This window comes from Prunus avium, chromosome 7 (genome assembly GCF_965620075.1).
Source record: "Prunus avium chromosome 7, drPruAviu1.hap1.1, whole genome shotgun sequence".
Taxonomy (NCBI): domain Eukaryota; kingdom Viridiplantae; phylum Streptophyta; class Magnoliopsida; order Rosales; family Rosaceae; genus Prunus; species Prunus avium.
The window spans coordinates 35,499,488-35,515,480 of NC_142290.1; the positions used below are offsets into that span (position 1 = coordinate 35,499,488).

The 15,993-nt window shown below is 38.8% G+C and overlaps 4 protein-coding genes across 6 annotated transcripts; 1 reads left to right on the forward strand and 3 right to left on the reverse strand.

Moving 5' to 3' along the window:
- The first annotated feature begins 38 nt into the window (after window positions 1–38).
- LOC110749216 (RING-H2 finger protein ATL1-like) lies at window positions 39–1,051 on the forward strand. Its single transcript, XM_021949274.2, has one exon. It carries the CDS (start codon window positions 107–109, stop codon window positions 644–646), a length of 540 nt encoding a protein of 179 aa, XP_021804966.1. The 5' UTR covers window positions 39–106; the 3' UTR covers window positions 647–1,051.
- A 544-nt stretch (window positions 1,052–1,595) lies between these two features.
- VPS2.1 (SNF7 family protein) lies at window positions 1,596–3,858 on the reverse strand. Its single transcript, XM_021949273.2, has 5 exons — window positions 3,665–3,858; window positions 2,827–2,957; window positions 2,494–2,598; window positions 1,973–2,233; window positions 1,596–1,859 (listed from the first exon to the last, which is right to left on the reverse strand). Exons 1-5 carry the CDS (start codon window positions 3,699–3,701, stop codon window positions 1,722–1,724), a joined length of 672 nt encoding a protein of 223 aa, XP_021804965.1. The 5' UTR covers window positions 3,702–3,858; the 3' UTR covers window positions 1,596–1,721.
- A 2,305-nt stretch (window positions 3,859–6,163) lies between these two features.
- On the reverse strand, window positions 6,164–7,829 carry LOC110749237 (uncharacterized). Its single transcript, XM_021949300.2, has one exon. It carries the CDS (start codon window positions 7,593–7,595, stop codon window positions 6,312–6,314), a length of 1,284 nt encoding a protein of 427 aa, XP_021804992.1. The 5' UTR covers window positions 7,596–7,829; the 3' UTR covers window positions 6,164–6,311.
- Window positions 7,830–11,077: 3,248 nt separating this feature from the next.
- On the reverse strand, window positions 11,078–15,642 carry BRXL4 (BREVIS RADIX-like 4). 3 transcript variants are annotated; one of them, XM_021949351.2, is made up of 7 exons: window positions 15,512–15,642; window positions 14,961–15,363; window positions 14,474–14,850; window positions 13,142–13,277; window positions 12,994–13,053; window positions 12,438–12,838; window positions 11,078–11,617 (listed from the first exon to the last, which is right to left on the reverse strand). In XM_021949351.2, exons 2-7 carry the CDS (start codon window positions 15,093–15,095, stop codon window positions 11,539–11,541), a joined length of 1,188 nt encoding a protein of 395 aa, XP_021805043.1. In that variant the 5' UTR covers window positions 15,096–15,363; window positions 15,512–15,642; the 3' UTR covers window positions 11,078–11,538. The 3 variants fall into 3 exon arrangements, with proteins under 3 accessions (XP_021805043.1, XP_088100986.1, XP_021805045.1); XM_088244860.1 differs by having other exon boundaries at window positions 14,961–15,344; window positions 15,512–15,630; XM_021949353.2 differs by lacking the exon at window positions 12,994–13,053.
- Window positions 15,643–15,993: the final 351 nt, after the last annotated feature.

The window sequence follows — 15,993 nt, forward strand, 5'->3', positions numbered from 1 at the left end:
TTAGAGAATCTTTCTTGATTATGCAAATACAAGTTCTAGCTACTACTTTTAAAGCCCCTCCTCTCTAAAACTTCTCTTGCTTCTACTTTCTTCACAAAACCCAAACATGGGTTACAAGGCTTACACAATACAAAGCCCTTTCTCACAGCCACCGCCTCCTCCTCCTCCACCAAAAAACAACTTGCCCATGTTGTATTATGGCCTCATAGTTGTTGGAACAGCTGCTATAGTGTTGGCCATGTACAACCTTGTCTTCATCAAATTGACTTCAAACCGCCACGGCGGCCAATCACCACCGTCGAGATCATCAAACACTTTGATGGATGCCAACAGAACAAGGCGGAGCAGGAGCTTTGAGAACTTGGACAGCTTCAAGTACAAGAAGAAAGAGGGATCGGTGACACAACAAGATGGTGTTGACAACTATGTTGAATGTGCGGTTTGCTTGTCAGCGTTTGAGGATGGAGAAGAGGTAAGGAAGCTGCCTACATGCAAGCACTCCTTTCATGCTCCTTGCATAGACATGTGGCTCTACTCTCACTATGACTGCCCCCTCTGCCGGGCTCCGGTGCCAGTGAGCTCGTGGTGTCATCGACAGCTAACGACTACGCCGGAGGACAATTCCAGAGAAGTCTTGCTGGTTTGAAGTTTTGTTTTCATTTTCAGATAGAAGAAGAAAGAGATTAAATTTTCCATTTCTTAGTCTTGGGTTTTTGGTGTTTGTTGGGTTGTGAAGTAGGACGGGGATAACAAGAAATTTCCATGGTAGAAAACAAGGATTAGGTGGACAGTGTATATTTTTTTTCCTCTCATTTGTATCCAAATTGAACTGGAAATGTCTGCCCACTGTTGTATATGATACTGAATTTTTTGGTGCTTAGCCATATTAGCTGTAAGTTGCAGACCACACTTTACTTCTTTCATCTGAATATTCGAAAGAGTGGTGATTTCCCCACTCCAATTTTGTCCACTTACACTCCATTTTATAACTGAAAAAGGAGTGTAAGTGGTCAAAATGGGAGTGGGGAAATCATTACCCTATTCGAAAATGCCACCTAAAAAAAAATTTGTCAACCTGATCAGTTCAAAGTGAACATTTGAAGTCATGACGTATGTCAGATGATCACATTTACAAAGATCATGTGATTTCTGCAAAGACAATTCTGTATCGTAGACTTGTAATTGTATCAAATGAAAAAGAAAAAGAAAAAATCTATTATTTGGTCCTTTTTAAGTCACTCCACAAAATAAAATTCTAGCTCCGTCGTTGTGTTCCCAATGCTCAACAATACTAGACATCGCCAAGACAAAACATGTGCATATAAAATGCAACCTTCGGCGCAGCTCAAGCTTACTTACCAAGTAAATTAAGAACTCACCCGAAAGCCACCGTACATCCACTTTCTTGTTCGTAAGCACTTTCTAAAGCACTTTTTTTAGGCTTATAACATCGAAAGAGCTTCTCCCAACCAACCTAGGTTTCCACACTTCCATTCATTGTAGAGAAAGGCTAAATGCTTGCTGGGTGGGAGAAGGGCAGTAGACATAAATGGGTTTGTTATACCCCACATTCTTACATGTTTGTTGTGTACAAATTTATCAAATGTAATTTTATTAATATCTCTGTCTGGAGTCCTGATTCGATAAATTTCACAGATATTACAAGGCCCAAAAGAAATCTCACCTTTCACACTATGCCAATCATATACAAGAGATGGATTCTACATCTTTCTTAAATTGTCTAGCCTCGCCTGTAACTCACTATCTATCCCAGTGTCATCAGTTGCAGCTGCTTCCACTTGTGGAACCTTGTTCTTTGCAGATGGTGCAGCAACAGCAGCTGATGGCGCATTAACGAGCTGCAGAAGATTAGTAAACAAAAGATTGTTATCACTGATAAATAAATAAAAAATTAATTCTTCATCAATCACAGTGGAGAGGGAAGATGTACAGTTCAGATTGATATAAGTACCTCTTGGTTAATGTCTATTCCAATCTCATCAAGAACTTGGCTCACTAGTTCGTCGGTTTCCTCCTCTTCTTCATCTCCTTCCAAAGCATCATCAATCGCATCACCCATCACTTCAGTTACCAATTCCATCTTCTCATTCTGCCTCTCAAATTCTTGCATAATTTTCTGCAGTGATGGCAAGTTCATCTGTCTGTTCATCTGTCCCATTGCCTTTGTCACTCCTTTCATTGCCTCTCCCATAGCTTGTGTCGATTTCAATGTCTGAAAAAAAAAAAAAATTCTAAGAATGCAACTCATCCAATAGAATAACCACAAAGTCTTAATGACTGTGTCAAGTTAACTTATTCTGATCAGCCTGGGTTTTTAATTAATGTATTTATTTTCCTCATCTTAAGGACAATTACGTTGCAGGTCATATCAACACACCATCCATACAATCAAATACGATGGTGTTACAGAATATGAAAGAGTGTTCCATTCATATGAATTAAAGGGAGTAAATCACAGGAAGTAGGATATACCTGGATTCTAAGAGATACACCCTGGAGTTGGGATTTGAGCTTGTAAAACTTTTCAATCTGATGTCGTGTTCGAACAAGGTCTTTTGCCATAACTTTTACAGCCCCCTGAAACAAAGTTTGACAAATGAAACACCATGGTTGGGAAATATGACCATCAAATCAAAGTCTACATGCTAAAAGGTAAATGAGTAAAATGTTCAAAACATGCATAGCATCAACTGCACAAGCCAATGGAATTTAGGCTCAACCATACATACAAACAGAGGAAGATATTGAAATTGGCCTTCCATAAAATAAAGAAAAAGAGCAACAAGCAGCGAGAAAATAACACACCATCTGGCCTTGCTTGGCACTTTTCTTAATCTCCATAATTAGTTTCTTCTCTTGGCCTTGGAGGGCTTGCCTCTCCCTCTCTATTTCCCTAATAGATTTGTCCAACATCCTCTTGTTTTCCCGCAGAAGCTCTGAAATCCACAAAGATACACCCGCATTAAATTTTCAGCTTATAATTATATAATCTAAACAAAACACTGATGCTAATAACAAAATCGAGTTGTATACCCACGCAACAAGAAATAAATCAAGCCTCCTGACAGATGCACACCATCACATAACAAACAAAGTATACAAATTTTATTTTAAGAACCAAATAACCCAATTACCATACAAGTAATCAAATTCAGATATCGATGTGCAAATAATGGTGTATAATACCAAACCAAACATTCAAGTACTAAGATTTTCTTCGTTGTGTATATACATATCCCAATTGAAAGTTACACATTACACCACTATGGCTTGAACTCTGGACATCGTGATGGAATTGAAGGCCTTAACCAACTAGATTGAATTTTAATGGATTAAAACCTAATCTGCACCCAAATTTAGCTACAAAAAATCAACAATTAGAGAAACTCACTCGCAGAACACTTAAAAAATCATTTATTTTATTTTACAATTAAACTTATCAAAATTTCTCGATGTTCCTCCAACCACCCTCTCCGATTACCAAACCTATTCCTCAAGCAGCCAACAATATATACAATATTTACATCAAGAGCGTCATAAAATTCACAGAACTCTAACAAATTGAAACCCTAAGAAAACATTGAGATACAAAAACAGGAAACAAAAGCATATTGAACAAATTGTGCATCAATCTACAACAAACCTGCGGGCGTCTTCCGCTTGCCAAATAGGAAACTCATGGCGCTCAATCAAACGGTAAGCAAACAACCGGAGCTTCTCTGATTCGGATCGGATCGGATCGGATCGTCTCGTCTCTGCCTGCGTTCAATTAGGACTTACTCAGAAGATTGAGTTCCAAGGCTTTTGAAGCTATTCCTCTACGCGGTGTGTGTAGTTGCTAAGGAGTTGGCATCAAATCAAAAGAATCGTCGACGACGACGCACCTCACACGCGGCAACTCTCCAGGGGTGGGCCCCGCGTGATCGTTATTTTTCCCACTCTTTTAATTTCTTTTTCTCGAAAGCCCAATGATTTCTGAAAAAACATTTTAGGCCCGTACTGATTTGTGGGCTTTAGATAAAGGCCCAACTTTGGTGTCGTCGGCTTTTTGTCAGAAAATTGGGCTTCCCAATTACGGATTTACCGCACGCGGGAAAAGACGTCTGAGATTTTCACTTTTTTTTTTACCGCCAGAGGCAGAGGTAGAGGCCGATCAATTGTGAAAGCTGACAGCAGCAGAGCACAGGAGCGCACGTGGGGAGCATTTGCTTTTTAAGAGCCCCGAAAGAGACAGACAGGCCCAGTGAGTCACGTGCGGGTTGGTCTCCGTCCATTCGCCGTACGTGAGAGCCCACTATTCTAAGCCCTCGTAGCACGTGCGGAACCCACAGTCGCAGGCTCGCAGCAGTCCTTGGTTTCTAGGGTATCAGTATCATCCCCATTTATATTTAATTTGTATTTGAATTTTAAATGTTCTTGAATTTTGAGTGTCCTTTAATATCAATATATATATAGCAATAGATGAAGATCTAGTAATTAATATTTTTTATTTGAGGAATTTGCATATTGATATTGTAGTTTATGGCAAAAAACACATCTAATAATTTTCCAACAATATAAATCTTAAGTTTTCAAACTTAAACAATAGATGTCTGTCAACGAATTTAGCCCAATGAAAAAGGGCCTAATGATTTCGATCTCGGGTTTGAATTCTCATGGCCCTTTGATAGTGTTGGTAGTGTGTGTGTGAGAAACTCCCCTCCTCCTTGTAATTCGGTATATGTAACCTTTTTTAACCAATTCTCAACATAATTCCAAGCAGTAGAACTAAATGGGAGGTGCCTTCCTACACAATACATAGATAATATTATTGTATAATGTATTTTGGACTCATGTATATCATGGATGATGCATAATAATGCACACAATATATCTGGCAGTGGCAGTTTGCAGAGTCGTACCAAACCAAAATGTAAGCATGCAGCAGCTGCAGTGCATCAAATTAAGATCCAGACGAATGTGGAGAGGATCCAACCCAGAGATAGCTGGTACGTGGTCCTATCCTAAGTACGTATTTCCTCCACATGCATTTGTTTAAATCCTCCTATTATTCATTAGTTTCCCGGGTATATTATGCATGGTTGTTGAGAAACATTACGTACCCATTAAGCCATTAACCCTAATTAAATACAACACATATATGTATATGTATATATATTGGATTTGGTTGGTCGCGGTTTTTCAGTTTATTATAGCTATTAACTTTCAAGAAATTCTCCTATACAGACGTCCGGATATCCGGATATCCGGATGAGATAATAACTGATTAACTTTATTGGTTAGTTGTTTTCCCTGTTTGGCTAAAAATCTTCCAGTTATTTCAATTTTGGTTTTGTTACTTTTGAGAAAAGCAATTGAGAGGTGTTGTACTCAAAGTCAATGATAGGGGCCAATGGTGCCCCATGCCATACCAAGAATATATAGCTTTGATCTGCAACTTTTTATTTTCTCCTATAAGGTGTAAAAGTTTGTTGGGATATATGCTATAATGTCTGATCCTGCAATGTATTGACTTCTTAGATTCCTTCTGAGTGGCCCCCTTCTTGTCTCCCAAGCCTCAAGACCTGTTCAAAATTTTCAATCCTCTCATCTCATTTTTCTGCAACATTAAGATCATTCTTAAGATTTGGCCTTGTCTTCCTGTTCATGCATATGCCAATGAGTTCAATGACCAACTCAATAATGAGTTGGCTTTACAAAAAAAAAAAAAAAAAAGAAAGAAAGAAAAGGAACCAGCAAAAGCTATGAATATTTCTTCTGTTGCAGACAATAATTAAATGGCCAAAAAGCTCTGAGTTCTTAATCATTTCTAACCCTTTGAGTTTAAAGCGGGTGTAATTTTACCTGTGGACACACACGCATAGGTTTGTTGAGGCCATGTGCCAAGCCAGTGGAAAAGCACCAGCTTTCACTTTCTCTGTTCTCTAGCAGAGAAGATTATTGGTGTTTTACTTTTTTCACACTCTCTCTTCTCTTTTTAATCTGCTTTTTTAGCAAGTACTTATAGTTTAAGCGTGTGAAAGTGACAATTAACAGAGAAAAGTGCTCCCAAAGTCTTGCGCACAAGACAGTAGTTTGGTTACACATTTGGATTTGGATATCATATCATTTCTTGTCTAATAATTCTTCCATTGCTGTCAAACTAGTCTTTTCTTTACTTACAGATAAAAAAACTAAAAAAAACACTTAACTTTAGAGATTAACAGATAACACAAACAATCACTTCTTGAAGACACTTTGCTCATAATTTTTTGTTGACTGATAAAAAATAAAAATAAAAATTAAGAAAATTACAAAATCAAGCCTTGGGCAATAGCTTGATTAGTTCTGAAATTAGTAGTTTCATACACTGGAAGTTCTTCCCTGTACCTTCCAATCCCGACTGGGTGATCAAGCTCAAAAAGATCAGAACTTGAATAGCTCTCAGCATCATGGTCACTTTCTTCATCATCACCATCATCACAAAACCCTCTAGCAAAATTTTGACCTACTGTGGTCAAGTCTTCCTTCAACAAAGAAGCTCTTGCAAATTTTTGATAGGAGGGTTTTGGCATTAAACTTGGGTCTTCTTCATAAACACATTTGTGGTGGCTTGAAGGTTGGGAATCCTCCTCACCAAGAATCACACTCACTGGGTAAAATCTCACAGACCTTTTGGTGCCATTGCTTAGTTTTTTGGCTCTTGAAGATGGCTTGCTCAAGCAAGACCTTGAGAAAGTGGAAGCAGAAGAAGAAGAGCAAGAAACAGACTTTGAAACATGTTCTGAGGTCGTCACATCCTCCACAGCTCCAACGTAACACATCTTGGCCTTCTTGACGTTCCCAGAATTGAAAATTGAGTTGATGAAGCTGGCAATTCGACCTCCTGGAGAAATGGGCTGCTTCACCTTCTTCAACTCGCCATAGATTTTCAAAGCCCTGAGCTTTGTCTTTGTAAACCCACCACCTCCGCCATTCTCATGCTTTGGCTTCTCCTGAAATTGCATGTACTTCTCGGAGTGAGCAGAGGCCGCTACCGGCTTCGGCTTTGTTCTTGGCTTGTAGCTTGAATCAGTTTCAGAAGACGAAAATGCAGCTCCTGAGCTCGACTCTGAGGAGCTCGAAGCCGAAGTCGAGAGCATGGAGCTTTGAACAGTCTGCTTCTCAACCCAATTCTCAATCATGATAGCTCGACGAAGATTGGTTCTGTCGCTGCCTCCCTTAGCAGAACTGCTCTGTTTCTTCATCACGGTTGATTCTCTGACATAACCCGGATCTCTATCTCCACCGTTCGATTCATCGATCGAGCGGTAAATGGAGTCGAGAAGAGAAGAAGAGAAAGATGGGTTTCTTCTTCTCCTTGGAAATGTGTCTTCCTTGAGCGACTTCTCCCTCATATACATCTTTCTTTTTCGGTTGCAGAAAACACAAAATCTACAGAGCAAAAACAGAGTATTTATAGGGAGAAAAACAGAGAGGGAACAGAGGACAGTGAGATATAGTTTAAGAGTGGGAAAGAGGGTGTGGAGCTGTAGTGTCTGCTTAGAGAATGTCAAAAGCTGCAACGAGACATTAATAGAATGCAAGTAGATCATGTGAAAGAACAAACAAAGTGAAGAAGGAAAAAAAAAAAGAGGCAGAGATTACAAGTTTCCCTCTCTTCTTTATTTTTCTTTCTTTTTTTGGGTTTTGTTTTTCACATGGGTTTTGGTTTTGTAGTAAGATTTGTGTACAACAAAGAACAACAATGAGATTGGAAAGTGAGAGGGAGTGGGAAGAAGGATAGAGACACAGGGAAAGTGGAGGATTTGAGAATAATTTAAAACAAGGGCCGTGCGTGCGGGTGAATTATGGTTTTGTAGGTCTTCCAGGTTGGCTTTTTTTTTCTTTCTTTTTTTTTCTTTTCTGGTTTTACACGCTACTGTTAAATCTTTTTTTTTGGAAGAATTTTTGTGTGTTTGGTGCCAACTTGCAAGTGGTAACTTTATTGATTCTTTCTTTTGTATGGTAATGACCAATGAGTGGAATACTGGTTTTCCCTTATCTTTTTTTTTTTTTTTCGCGGTCCGGAAGATTGGTCTCACGGCCCAATCTGAAATTAAGTTTTTTTTATTTTTATAATCATAATAAAATTAACAAATATTGAGGGAATGACAATCTTTTTAATTGTATTCATAAATCCCGCACAAAGACTATTAGTCATTAAGGTTATAATGAATACATATATAACTCACACGGTTAATTCAAACCGGCAATAAGCGCACAAGGTGTATCTCCACTAATATCCGCATAAGGCTAGATAAATTTCGGCATAAAATCTAGTAGCTTGAACAAACTCAAGAAACTGAAAATAAATAAAAGTCACTCAACCACCTAATTATCACTAGGACAAACAAGATTGCCGAAGGAGAGTAAAGTCACGCAAAGCGGCGTTGTCTTGTAGATATGGTACAGGAACTCCAATCTTCAAAATATACAACCAAAGCAAAATAGCAACCGCCGAAACCACCATCGATAAGAAGAATGCAAGAGTAAAAGACTGAAAGAAAGGGGAGGGGACAAGGAAGTGGAAAGAGAGGGAGGAAGGATAGTGACCTTTTCCCTCCCGAAGGATAACATCGGTGGCTAGAGTTGTCTTATCAGTTTACTTATTTATTTAATTATGTATGAGATGTCTTATCAGTTTTTCATTAATGAGAAACTAAAAATAGAAAAATCATATTAATTTCTCTCACTCTACAAAACACAAGATGTTCTCTCACTCTAAAAAAACACACGATACATGTTGTGAGGAGAGATTTTAGGGTGCCCTCAGAAACGTACTTAGCAATAGAATAAACAGAGTTAGTATAAATCAATGTTTTGAAAGATGAGGCGTTAGGGCAAGGCATTTTATGTCTTATGAGGCGAAGCGTAAGCCTTTCGTGTATTGAGTTATTATAATTACAAGAATATAAAACAGCTATTTAATGTATTTTTAATGCCACTCTAGAATATAAATTAACCATCAAACTTGTTTTTTCAAAACTTCTCATACTATTGCTCAATTCTTTGCTATATATCCTTTTGGTTGTCATATTATCTCTCTAAGTCTAGTGCCTTTCTACCTAGTTCGAATGGATAAAAGAGTAAATTATGGAGGTGAACTGAACTGATGGTGGAAGGTGGGGAGGTGGTTTCTATTGCTCTGTTTAGGAACTTTGACTTTTGGGAGAGATAATTAATAAATGAGGAAACTTGTTTTTTTATGAATAAAACGGTGTGTGTCTAATGTTAAAACTTAAAATCGAAACGCACAGCTTAACTAAAGGGAAACAAAACAACACAGCTTGTGCAAACGACATCGTCCGGAATCAGGCTTGCGCCTTTCACATCGCATCTGTGTTTAGCAGCCGCCTCAGACCGTCTCAACTTCAGGGCATACACCTTTTATGACATTTGCTAAACTAAACTACGCCTGAGGTGAATCACCGCCGCCTCGCTCCAACCCCCGCCCCGACATGCGCCTAGGCATGCCTTTGAAAACATTGGTATAAATTAACACACTAATTCTACATTTCTTAATTCAAGATTTCTGTCTTGATGTATTTGTTGTAGCTCCGATGCACAGTCAAGTTATTTTGAATGAAGGTATTACGTTTTCATCATTTCTAAACTCGATGAGCAGTTAGTTTCAGACAAAAAAATTATTTCAAAGCTATTTAGTTCTCGCCAATATCTCAAAATTATTGAGTTAGTAAACAATTTAAGAAGGAAAGTTCATTTTAGGAAAGATGAAAAATTTGCCTTCTATATAAGCCACCTCCTCACATAGTTCACATGATGTGTCACGTTGTTTGAGTGACACACACATATCCATAACAATTTGGGGTATTCATTTACAGTTAGAAAAATCATGCGTAGAGTATTCATTTTTACTGACTTGTTGCATTAATATCATAAATTGCTTTTGATCTGCCTAATTATAGTGCTTTGTATGAGAAATTCATATGCTTTAACCAGTTTCATTTAACTCCAGTCTTTTCACTATCGCAGAAAAATAAAAATAAAAATAAAAATAAAAGAAAGAAAAAAGCTTTATTTGCTTTATGAATGGTGACTCTGTTAGGTAGTTGCAAACTTTGCAATATCATCCCACAAAATTTTTTTGGAGATAATTGTTTCTGTAGGTTTTCCTGGTTGGCGTTTTTATTATTATTATTTATTTCTTGTTTGGTTTTACAAGTTACTGTCTCTTTTAAATTCTTTTTTCAGAAGAATTTTTGTGTGTTTGTTGGGTGATAAGTGGTAACTTTGTTGATTCTTTCTTTTGGATGGTAACGAACGACTAATGGGTGGAATTTTGGTTTCTCATTAAAATGTGAATGAAGTGTAATTAAAATATTTTAAAGTTATTTTTAAAATTTATAATGAAAACACAGATGAAGAAGATGTGAATAAATCTTAATAGGCTTTAATAATACTTGATAACGTCATTAAAGTTCCTAATAACATAATAGAAATGTTACATTCTTAATATAACAAAAATGTCAGTTGATAATTGGAATATACTAATTTCATCATTGATTTCAATACTTTCTTTGTTTGGATTCAAGTTAGAAAATCTAGATACAAACAAACCCTCTATTTTTTTCAGGCAAAAGGAATAGCCTCATTAAAATTGGAAACCGAAAAACGTACACTCCAGAATAACTGACTCCAATATATGCATCAATATGGGATCGTTAAATATTAACTAAGATTGAACAAAATAACATTGAAAAATGAAATCTCATTAGTGCCTTTTGAATTTATCTATTTAGTTCTCACCAATATCTAAAAATCTCACACTTTTTCCCAAATAATCTCGCTAGTATTTAATAAGCAATTCAAGAAAGAAGTTACTTGCAGTAAACCTAAAAGATAATACGAGGATGAGCAAGGGGCTTGTAGCTTAAGTTATTAATAATATTTACCCATTTATTTCAGGTCCTAGGTTCGACCAATATCGCTTGTATAAAAAAAAATAGTATGAAAAATTGTTAACCAATTTACTTTGAACACCAACATTTTCACGGTATATAAGAAAAATGAACCGGGCAGAAAAAACTTTGCAAAATCCTTTCGGTTACAAAACAACGCTTCCTTTACTTGCAATGCTTTGCCTTTGGAGAGTGGCAGGCACAGCAAAGGATAGAAGAGAACATATCCTTGATCTGGTATTGACATACACATCTTTTAATTTCGATTTCGCATGAACTGAAATTCAGATACAACTGATGCTCTTCATCCGCCAATAAACATAGTAAATAACAAAAATTAAGACTATAACCCCCACCCCCCCCAACCAATCCCATACGAATTCTTTTGGATCATGAACATAGGAAACTTTGTGCTCATTCATCCCTCTGAACTCAAGAGGTGCCGCCGGTGGCACACCCATTCAGATATCTATAGACAAGGGCTTTACCAGTATGGAAAAACCAGAAAGGAAAACAATCCAAGAAAGCAACACCTCCAGACTCTGGAAAGCAGCAGTGGCCACCCGATTTTTTTCAATCACAAGTACTGTTCATGTATCCTGGCCCGATTCTCTTCCCACCACAATCTGGCATGCATCTCCCCAAATTTTTCTCGGCTGCACCAAATGCATTTGGAAATAAGCCAAGGTTCATGCCAAGTCAATATAATTGCAAATCATTTCTTTTTTTGGTCAATATAATTGCAAATCATGACAATAAGCAAACGAGAGAGAATTTCATTTCCAGAGTCAAAAAGATTAGACATATACCACCAAACATCAAAAGAATTAGTGGAAGCAAAATAATTGCAGTAATATTGATGTCACATTGTTGATTATATTACTGGCAGTTGAAGTCATAATTTTCAACAAGTTGAACCAACCGCAAGTGTGCTATTATTCCATGTAGGACCCACTGCAATAGTCAGTTGACTTGACAAACGAAAATCAATCACTAGTATGGCCTAGCGTTTTCATAAAGACTCCTGTTATGAAGAATTAGCATGAGGTCAACAATCAGCAGCAGGATGTTCACTTGATAGGCCACAATAATGGTACCCAAATTTTGAGAGGCCCAGTTCAAATCAAATAAACAATCCAATTTTGATGAAACTACAAGGATCCATTGGTCGGATTATGGTCATTATTGGGGTAAAAAAACTGATCAAACAGTCCTATGGAAGAGTCACTGTCTAGACAAACAAAGTTGCTAGGCCCTCTCTAACCATTCTGACTCTTTTAGGTAGCTGCAATATAATCTAACAATAATACGACTCAATTTCTCACTTGTAAATGGTTAAAGCACATTCTCCAAGTTGTGAATTTAAGTAAGCCATGTGAGCGTAGATCTATTAAAATCATGTTTGTCTAAAGCCAGACCAAAAAATTAAAAGAACGGTAGCCACATATATGCAGCACTTCTTGTTAAGAACATTACCTGAATCTGACTCGTCTAAGCTCCCGTTTGCCCCCTGGTAGTGCTCTAATTGTGATGTAAACCCCTGGCTCATCCTGTTCAACCCATTCAGTCTCCAGATCGCTAGCGTTGCTGATAGATAGCTCTCCTGAGCGATCTGCCTCCCTTGATGAACTACTTCTGATAGAAGCATCCATGGATGATGTCTCAGTCTTGGTCCCACTTATGCTGGAGAGTTTTGGCGTGGAATTGATACCACCTGAATCATAGTAATGGCGGGACTGCATTGGGTGATGATCAAGTGAATCTGAGGATGAGTAGCTCATAGCCATCCCCGTTGGACGGTACAAGTTGCGAGGTAGGCGTTCTCTAGTTAGTGGTGGAGTTACAGGACTGGCTTCCGCAGATTCCATCTTTGAACTCTGTAACAGGAGAGGAAAATGACATCAATCACATCAAAGAGTAAATGAAGAAAACAACACAACTTACATATTGTACTCGTTAGTCATAATACTCTATTAAGTATTAGGCCTCAAGATGGTGATTGCATTAAAGGTTTTTCTGAAATATCATTTACCAAAGCTGAATTCGAATTGGCATCACTACGATCAGTTACAGAAAAATTGAGATCAGCAACCTACATGAGTGTATTGCCATCAGATGCGAATAGAATAACACAGAATCGCCAATGCAATTGAATTTCTATAAGCCAGCTTGGGGCTTACCTCATCTTCAGATCTTGGTGGGGTTGGAAGCGGGAAAGCTTGCCGGTTAAACCTTTGAACATTGTAAAGTTCCATGACCCTGTCATAGTTCTCAGCCCACCACCTCTGAGCTTGCCATTTGTTAAAAATCTCTCGACTAGTCAAAGAAAATAAAAACATGAATTAAGAATCCCTGATGTCACCAAGTTACTGCATAAGGAATGAGAACAACAGGGCATGCAGCAAGCACACAGAACAGTTGTAGTAAACATTTTTTTTGCAGAAATTGCAATGTGTCATGATTCATGGTTTAGGCAATAATTAACATTTTAGTATATTGTTAGATACGTTAGGCCACTTTGAATTGGGCGCGCAACACCTTTTGACAAAGTGGGATCCTTGTGCAAAAAGAAAGCAAAACTAGCATTCGGTGCAAGGAATAAATTAAAGTGGTCGTGAAAAAAAGGTGGCCCAACTGGCTTTATTAGCATTTAATCAGCAGTGCCTAACCCATCAAACCTAAGTGCCTTTTTTTTTTATCGGCCGATCAAAAGTAGGTGGTGGGTTCATAATAAAGAAATCAATTCATAGACCAACCAAAACATCAGTTTTAGGTTCAAATCAATCCATTTTGTTTTTTGTCTCGTAGAAAACAAGAAAGCTACTGTGAGTCACTGTATAAAAACCATATGTCCTTGTTCACATTTGTCATGTACGTAGTTTTGGATTGACAGTATTTTCTGGTGTTACTAGAAGGTTTAGGGAGACAAAGAAAGAAATGATAAGAAGACAAAGCCACGGAGAATCAGGCAGGCGTGATAGAATTTTGAAAAAAGAAATACAAAGGCCTTCTCCGACACGACGACAACACTCAGTGAAAAAGCTTCCTAACACAATCAAACTTGGCCCACCCCCACTTAAATTGTCACCATTTGCACCTTTGTTTGCTTGCTTTTCATCAGGAGGCGTGATTTTTACTGGGATTAGTAGGCCCCTCCCCTGGCCCCACCTAAATTCTTCATATTGAAACCAAAGACAGGTATCTAAGGTCATGTTTGGATGCTACATTTTTTATATTAATTAATTGGCAAAGGAAATTCTCAAAATAATACTCAGCCCAGAAATTTTTTTTTCTTTTCATTTTTCAAAATGAAGGTTGTGTGCAAATTTCAACAATAAAAAGTATTTTTGACCAAAAGAATAAAAAACATTTTTAGTAAAAAGCCAATCATCCAAACATCACCTAACTTACCCAAACATAACAAATATTTTAATATCCCACTGGGACCGACAGCCACCGTTGGATCAAAATGCAAAGACTAAATCAGACCGTTGACTAACAAGGGAGCTAACCTGAACCGAATGCGCTTGAGATCGTTCCCGCCGCGTGGCAGGGAGACGAACGTGATGAGAACTCCGGGCTCCACCTGGGCCACCCACTCCTTGGGCTCGCGCTCTTCGACGAACACGACCGGGTCAACTCGGCGACCGCTTGCCGAGTTGGGGGTGCCTTCGCCGCTGGAGATCCCTTTGAGCCTCGCCTCCATCTCCTTCCCCCAAGTCCTCGGCGTCGTGGAGCTCGAGCTCCCGGTCCGCCGGTACGACCACCTGAACCGGTCCGAGTCAGCATCCGACTCGCCGGTCCCCTTGAGCCGAGTCTGAGTCGCCGGACCGGTGCAGGGGGCGCAGTGCCTGTAAGCTCCCGAGGCCTTCAATGCCATGTCTTTGAGCTGCAAAATTCAAATTCCCCCTTGAGGCTACAACAATTCATGCAAATATATATATGTATAATATGTATGTATAGGTAAGGGCTTCTGGAGTTTTTGAGCTGAGACAGTACCTGGAAAGTGAGGGATTTAATGGCGGCTTGTTGCTTGTTGTTGGAGGAGGCGGGGGTGTTGGTGGAGTCGGAGACTTCGGGTTGACTCAGTGAGTCGTCGCCGAGTTTCTTAGGCCGAGCTATGCACGTCAACATTGTGCTCTCTTCTCTTGTTTTGCGAAATTCGGGGAAAGAGCTGAACGGAATGTGGTTAGAGTGATGGCGAAGCGATGTCGCTTCTGGTTCCGTACGGCTGGAATTCGGAGATTAGGGCCGGGACTGAGGAAGCGGAAGGGTGGAATGGAAGGATGCGTAGAGAACGAGGCGCGCGGGGTACGAGTTGATGCAACTGTCGCTGCTCTGAGCTCTCTCAGACACGCACCTTAAATGCGACCTTAAATTACGCTACCAGAAAAGAGATTCTCTGAGAAAATTAAAAAAGAAAAAACTTCATGAATAATAATCATAAAATCCAAAATTTGTTTTATATAAAAAGAATGGGAATTAAATCAATGAAGAAATAGTTAGATTATAATATATATATATAAATTTAAAAAAGAAGTAACCAATACCAGAGACTCAGTATGATCGGAGTTAATGGCGAATTGGTGATGTCGTAATGACGAGTGAGTGGTACTAGTGAGAGAGAGACAGAGAGTGAGTGTGTGTGTTTTTTGGCTCGCGGCTCGCTGATTGGCTATAACGGCAACGGGATATGCTTTGCTTCGTTTTTTTTGGGTTACCGGGTACCGGGTGTTTACCGGGTTGCGTTTTCGTCGGGTAAGGTTGATGGGTAGTCCCGGTCCACATAACGAGCGTTTCCTGGGTCTTGTCTTTTACTTTTGTGGGGCCCATTTTTCATTGGGTGTGGACTTCTCGAAAGAGAAGGCCTGTTTAAGATGTTGTGTAATAAGATGTCCAAGACGACCCAAAAGGGGACGAATTTGAGAAAAGTCCGGGCCAAGAGCCTGAAAGCCTCAAATCAAAATTTTGTTTTCTAACAGGTTTTTGTTTTGTGGGCTACTATTATTGATGACGTTTGACCAAGCTAGCA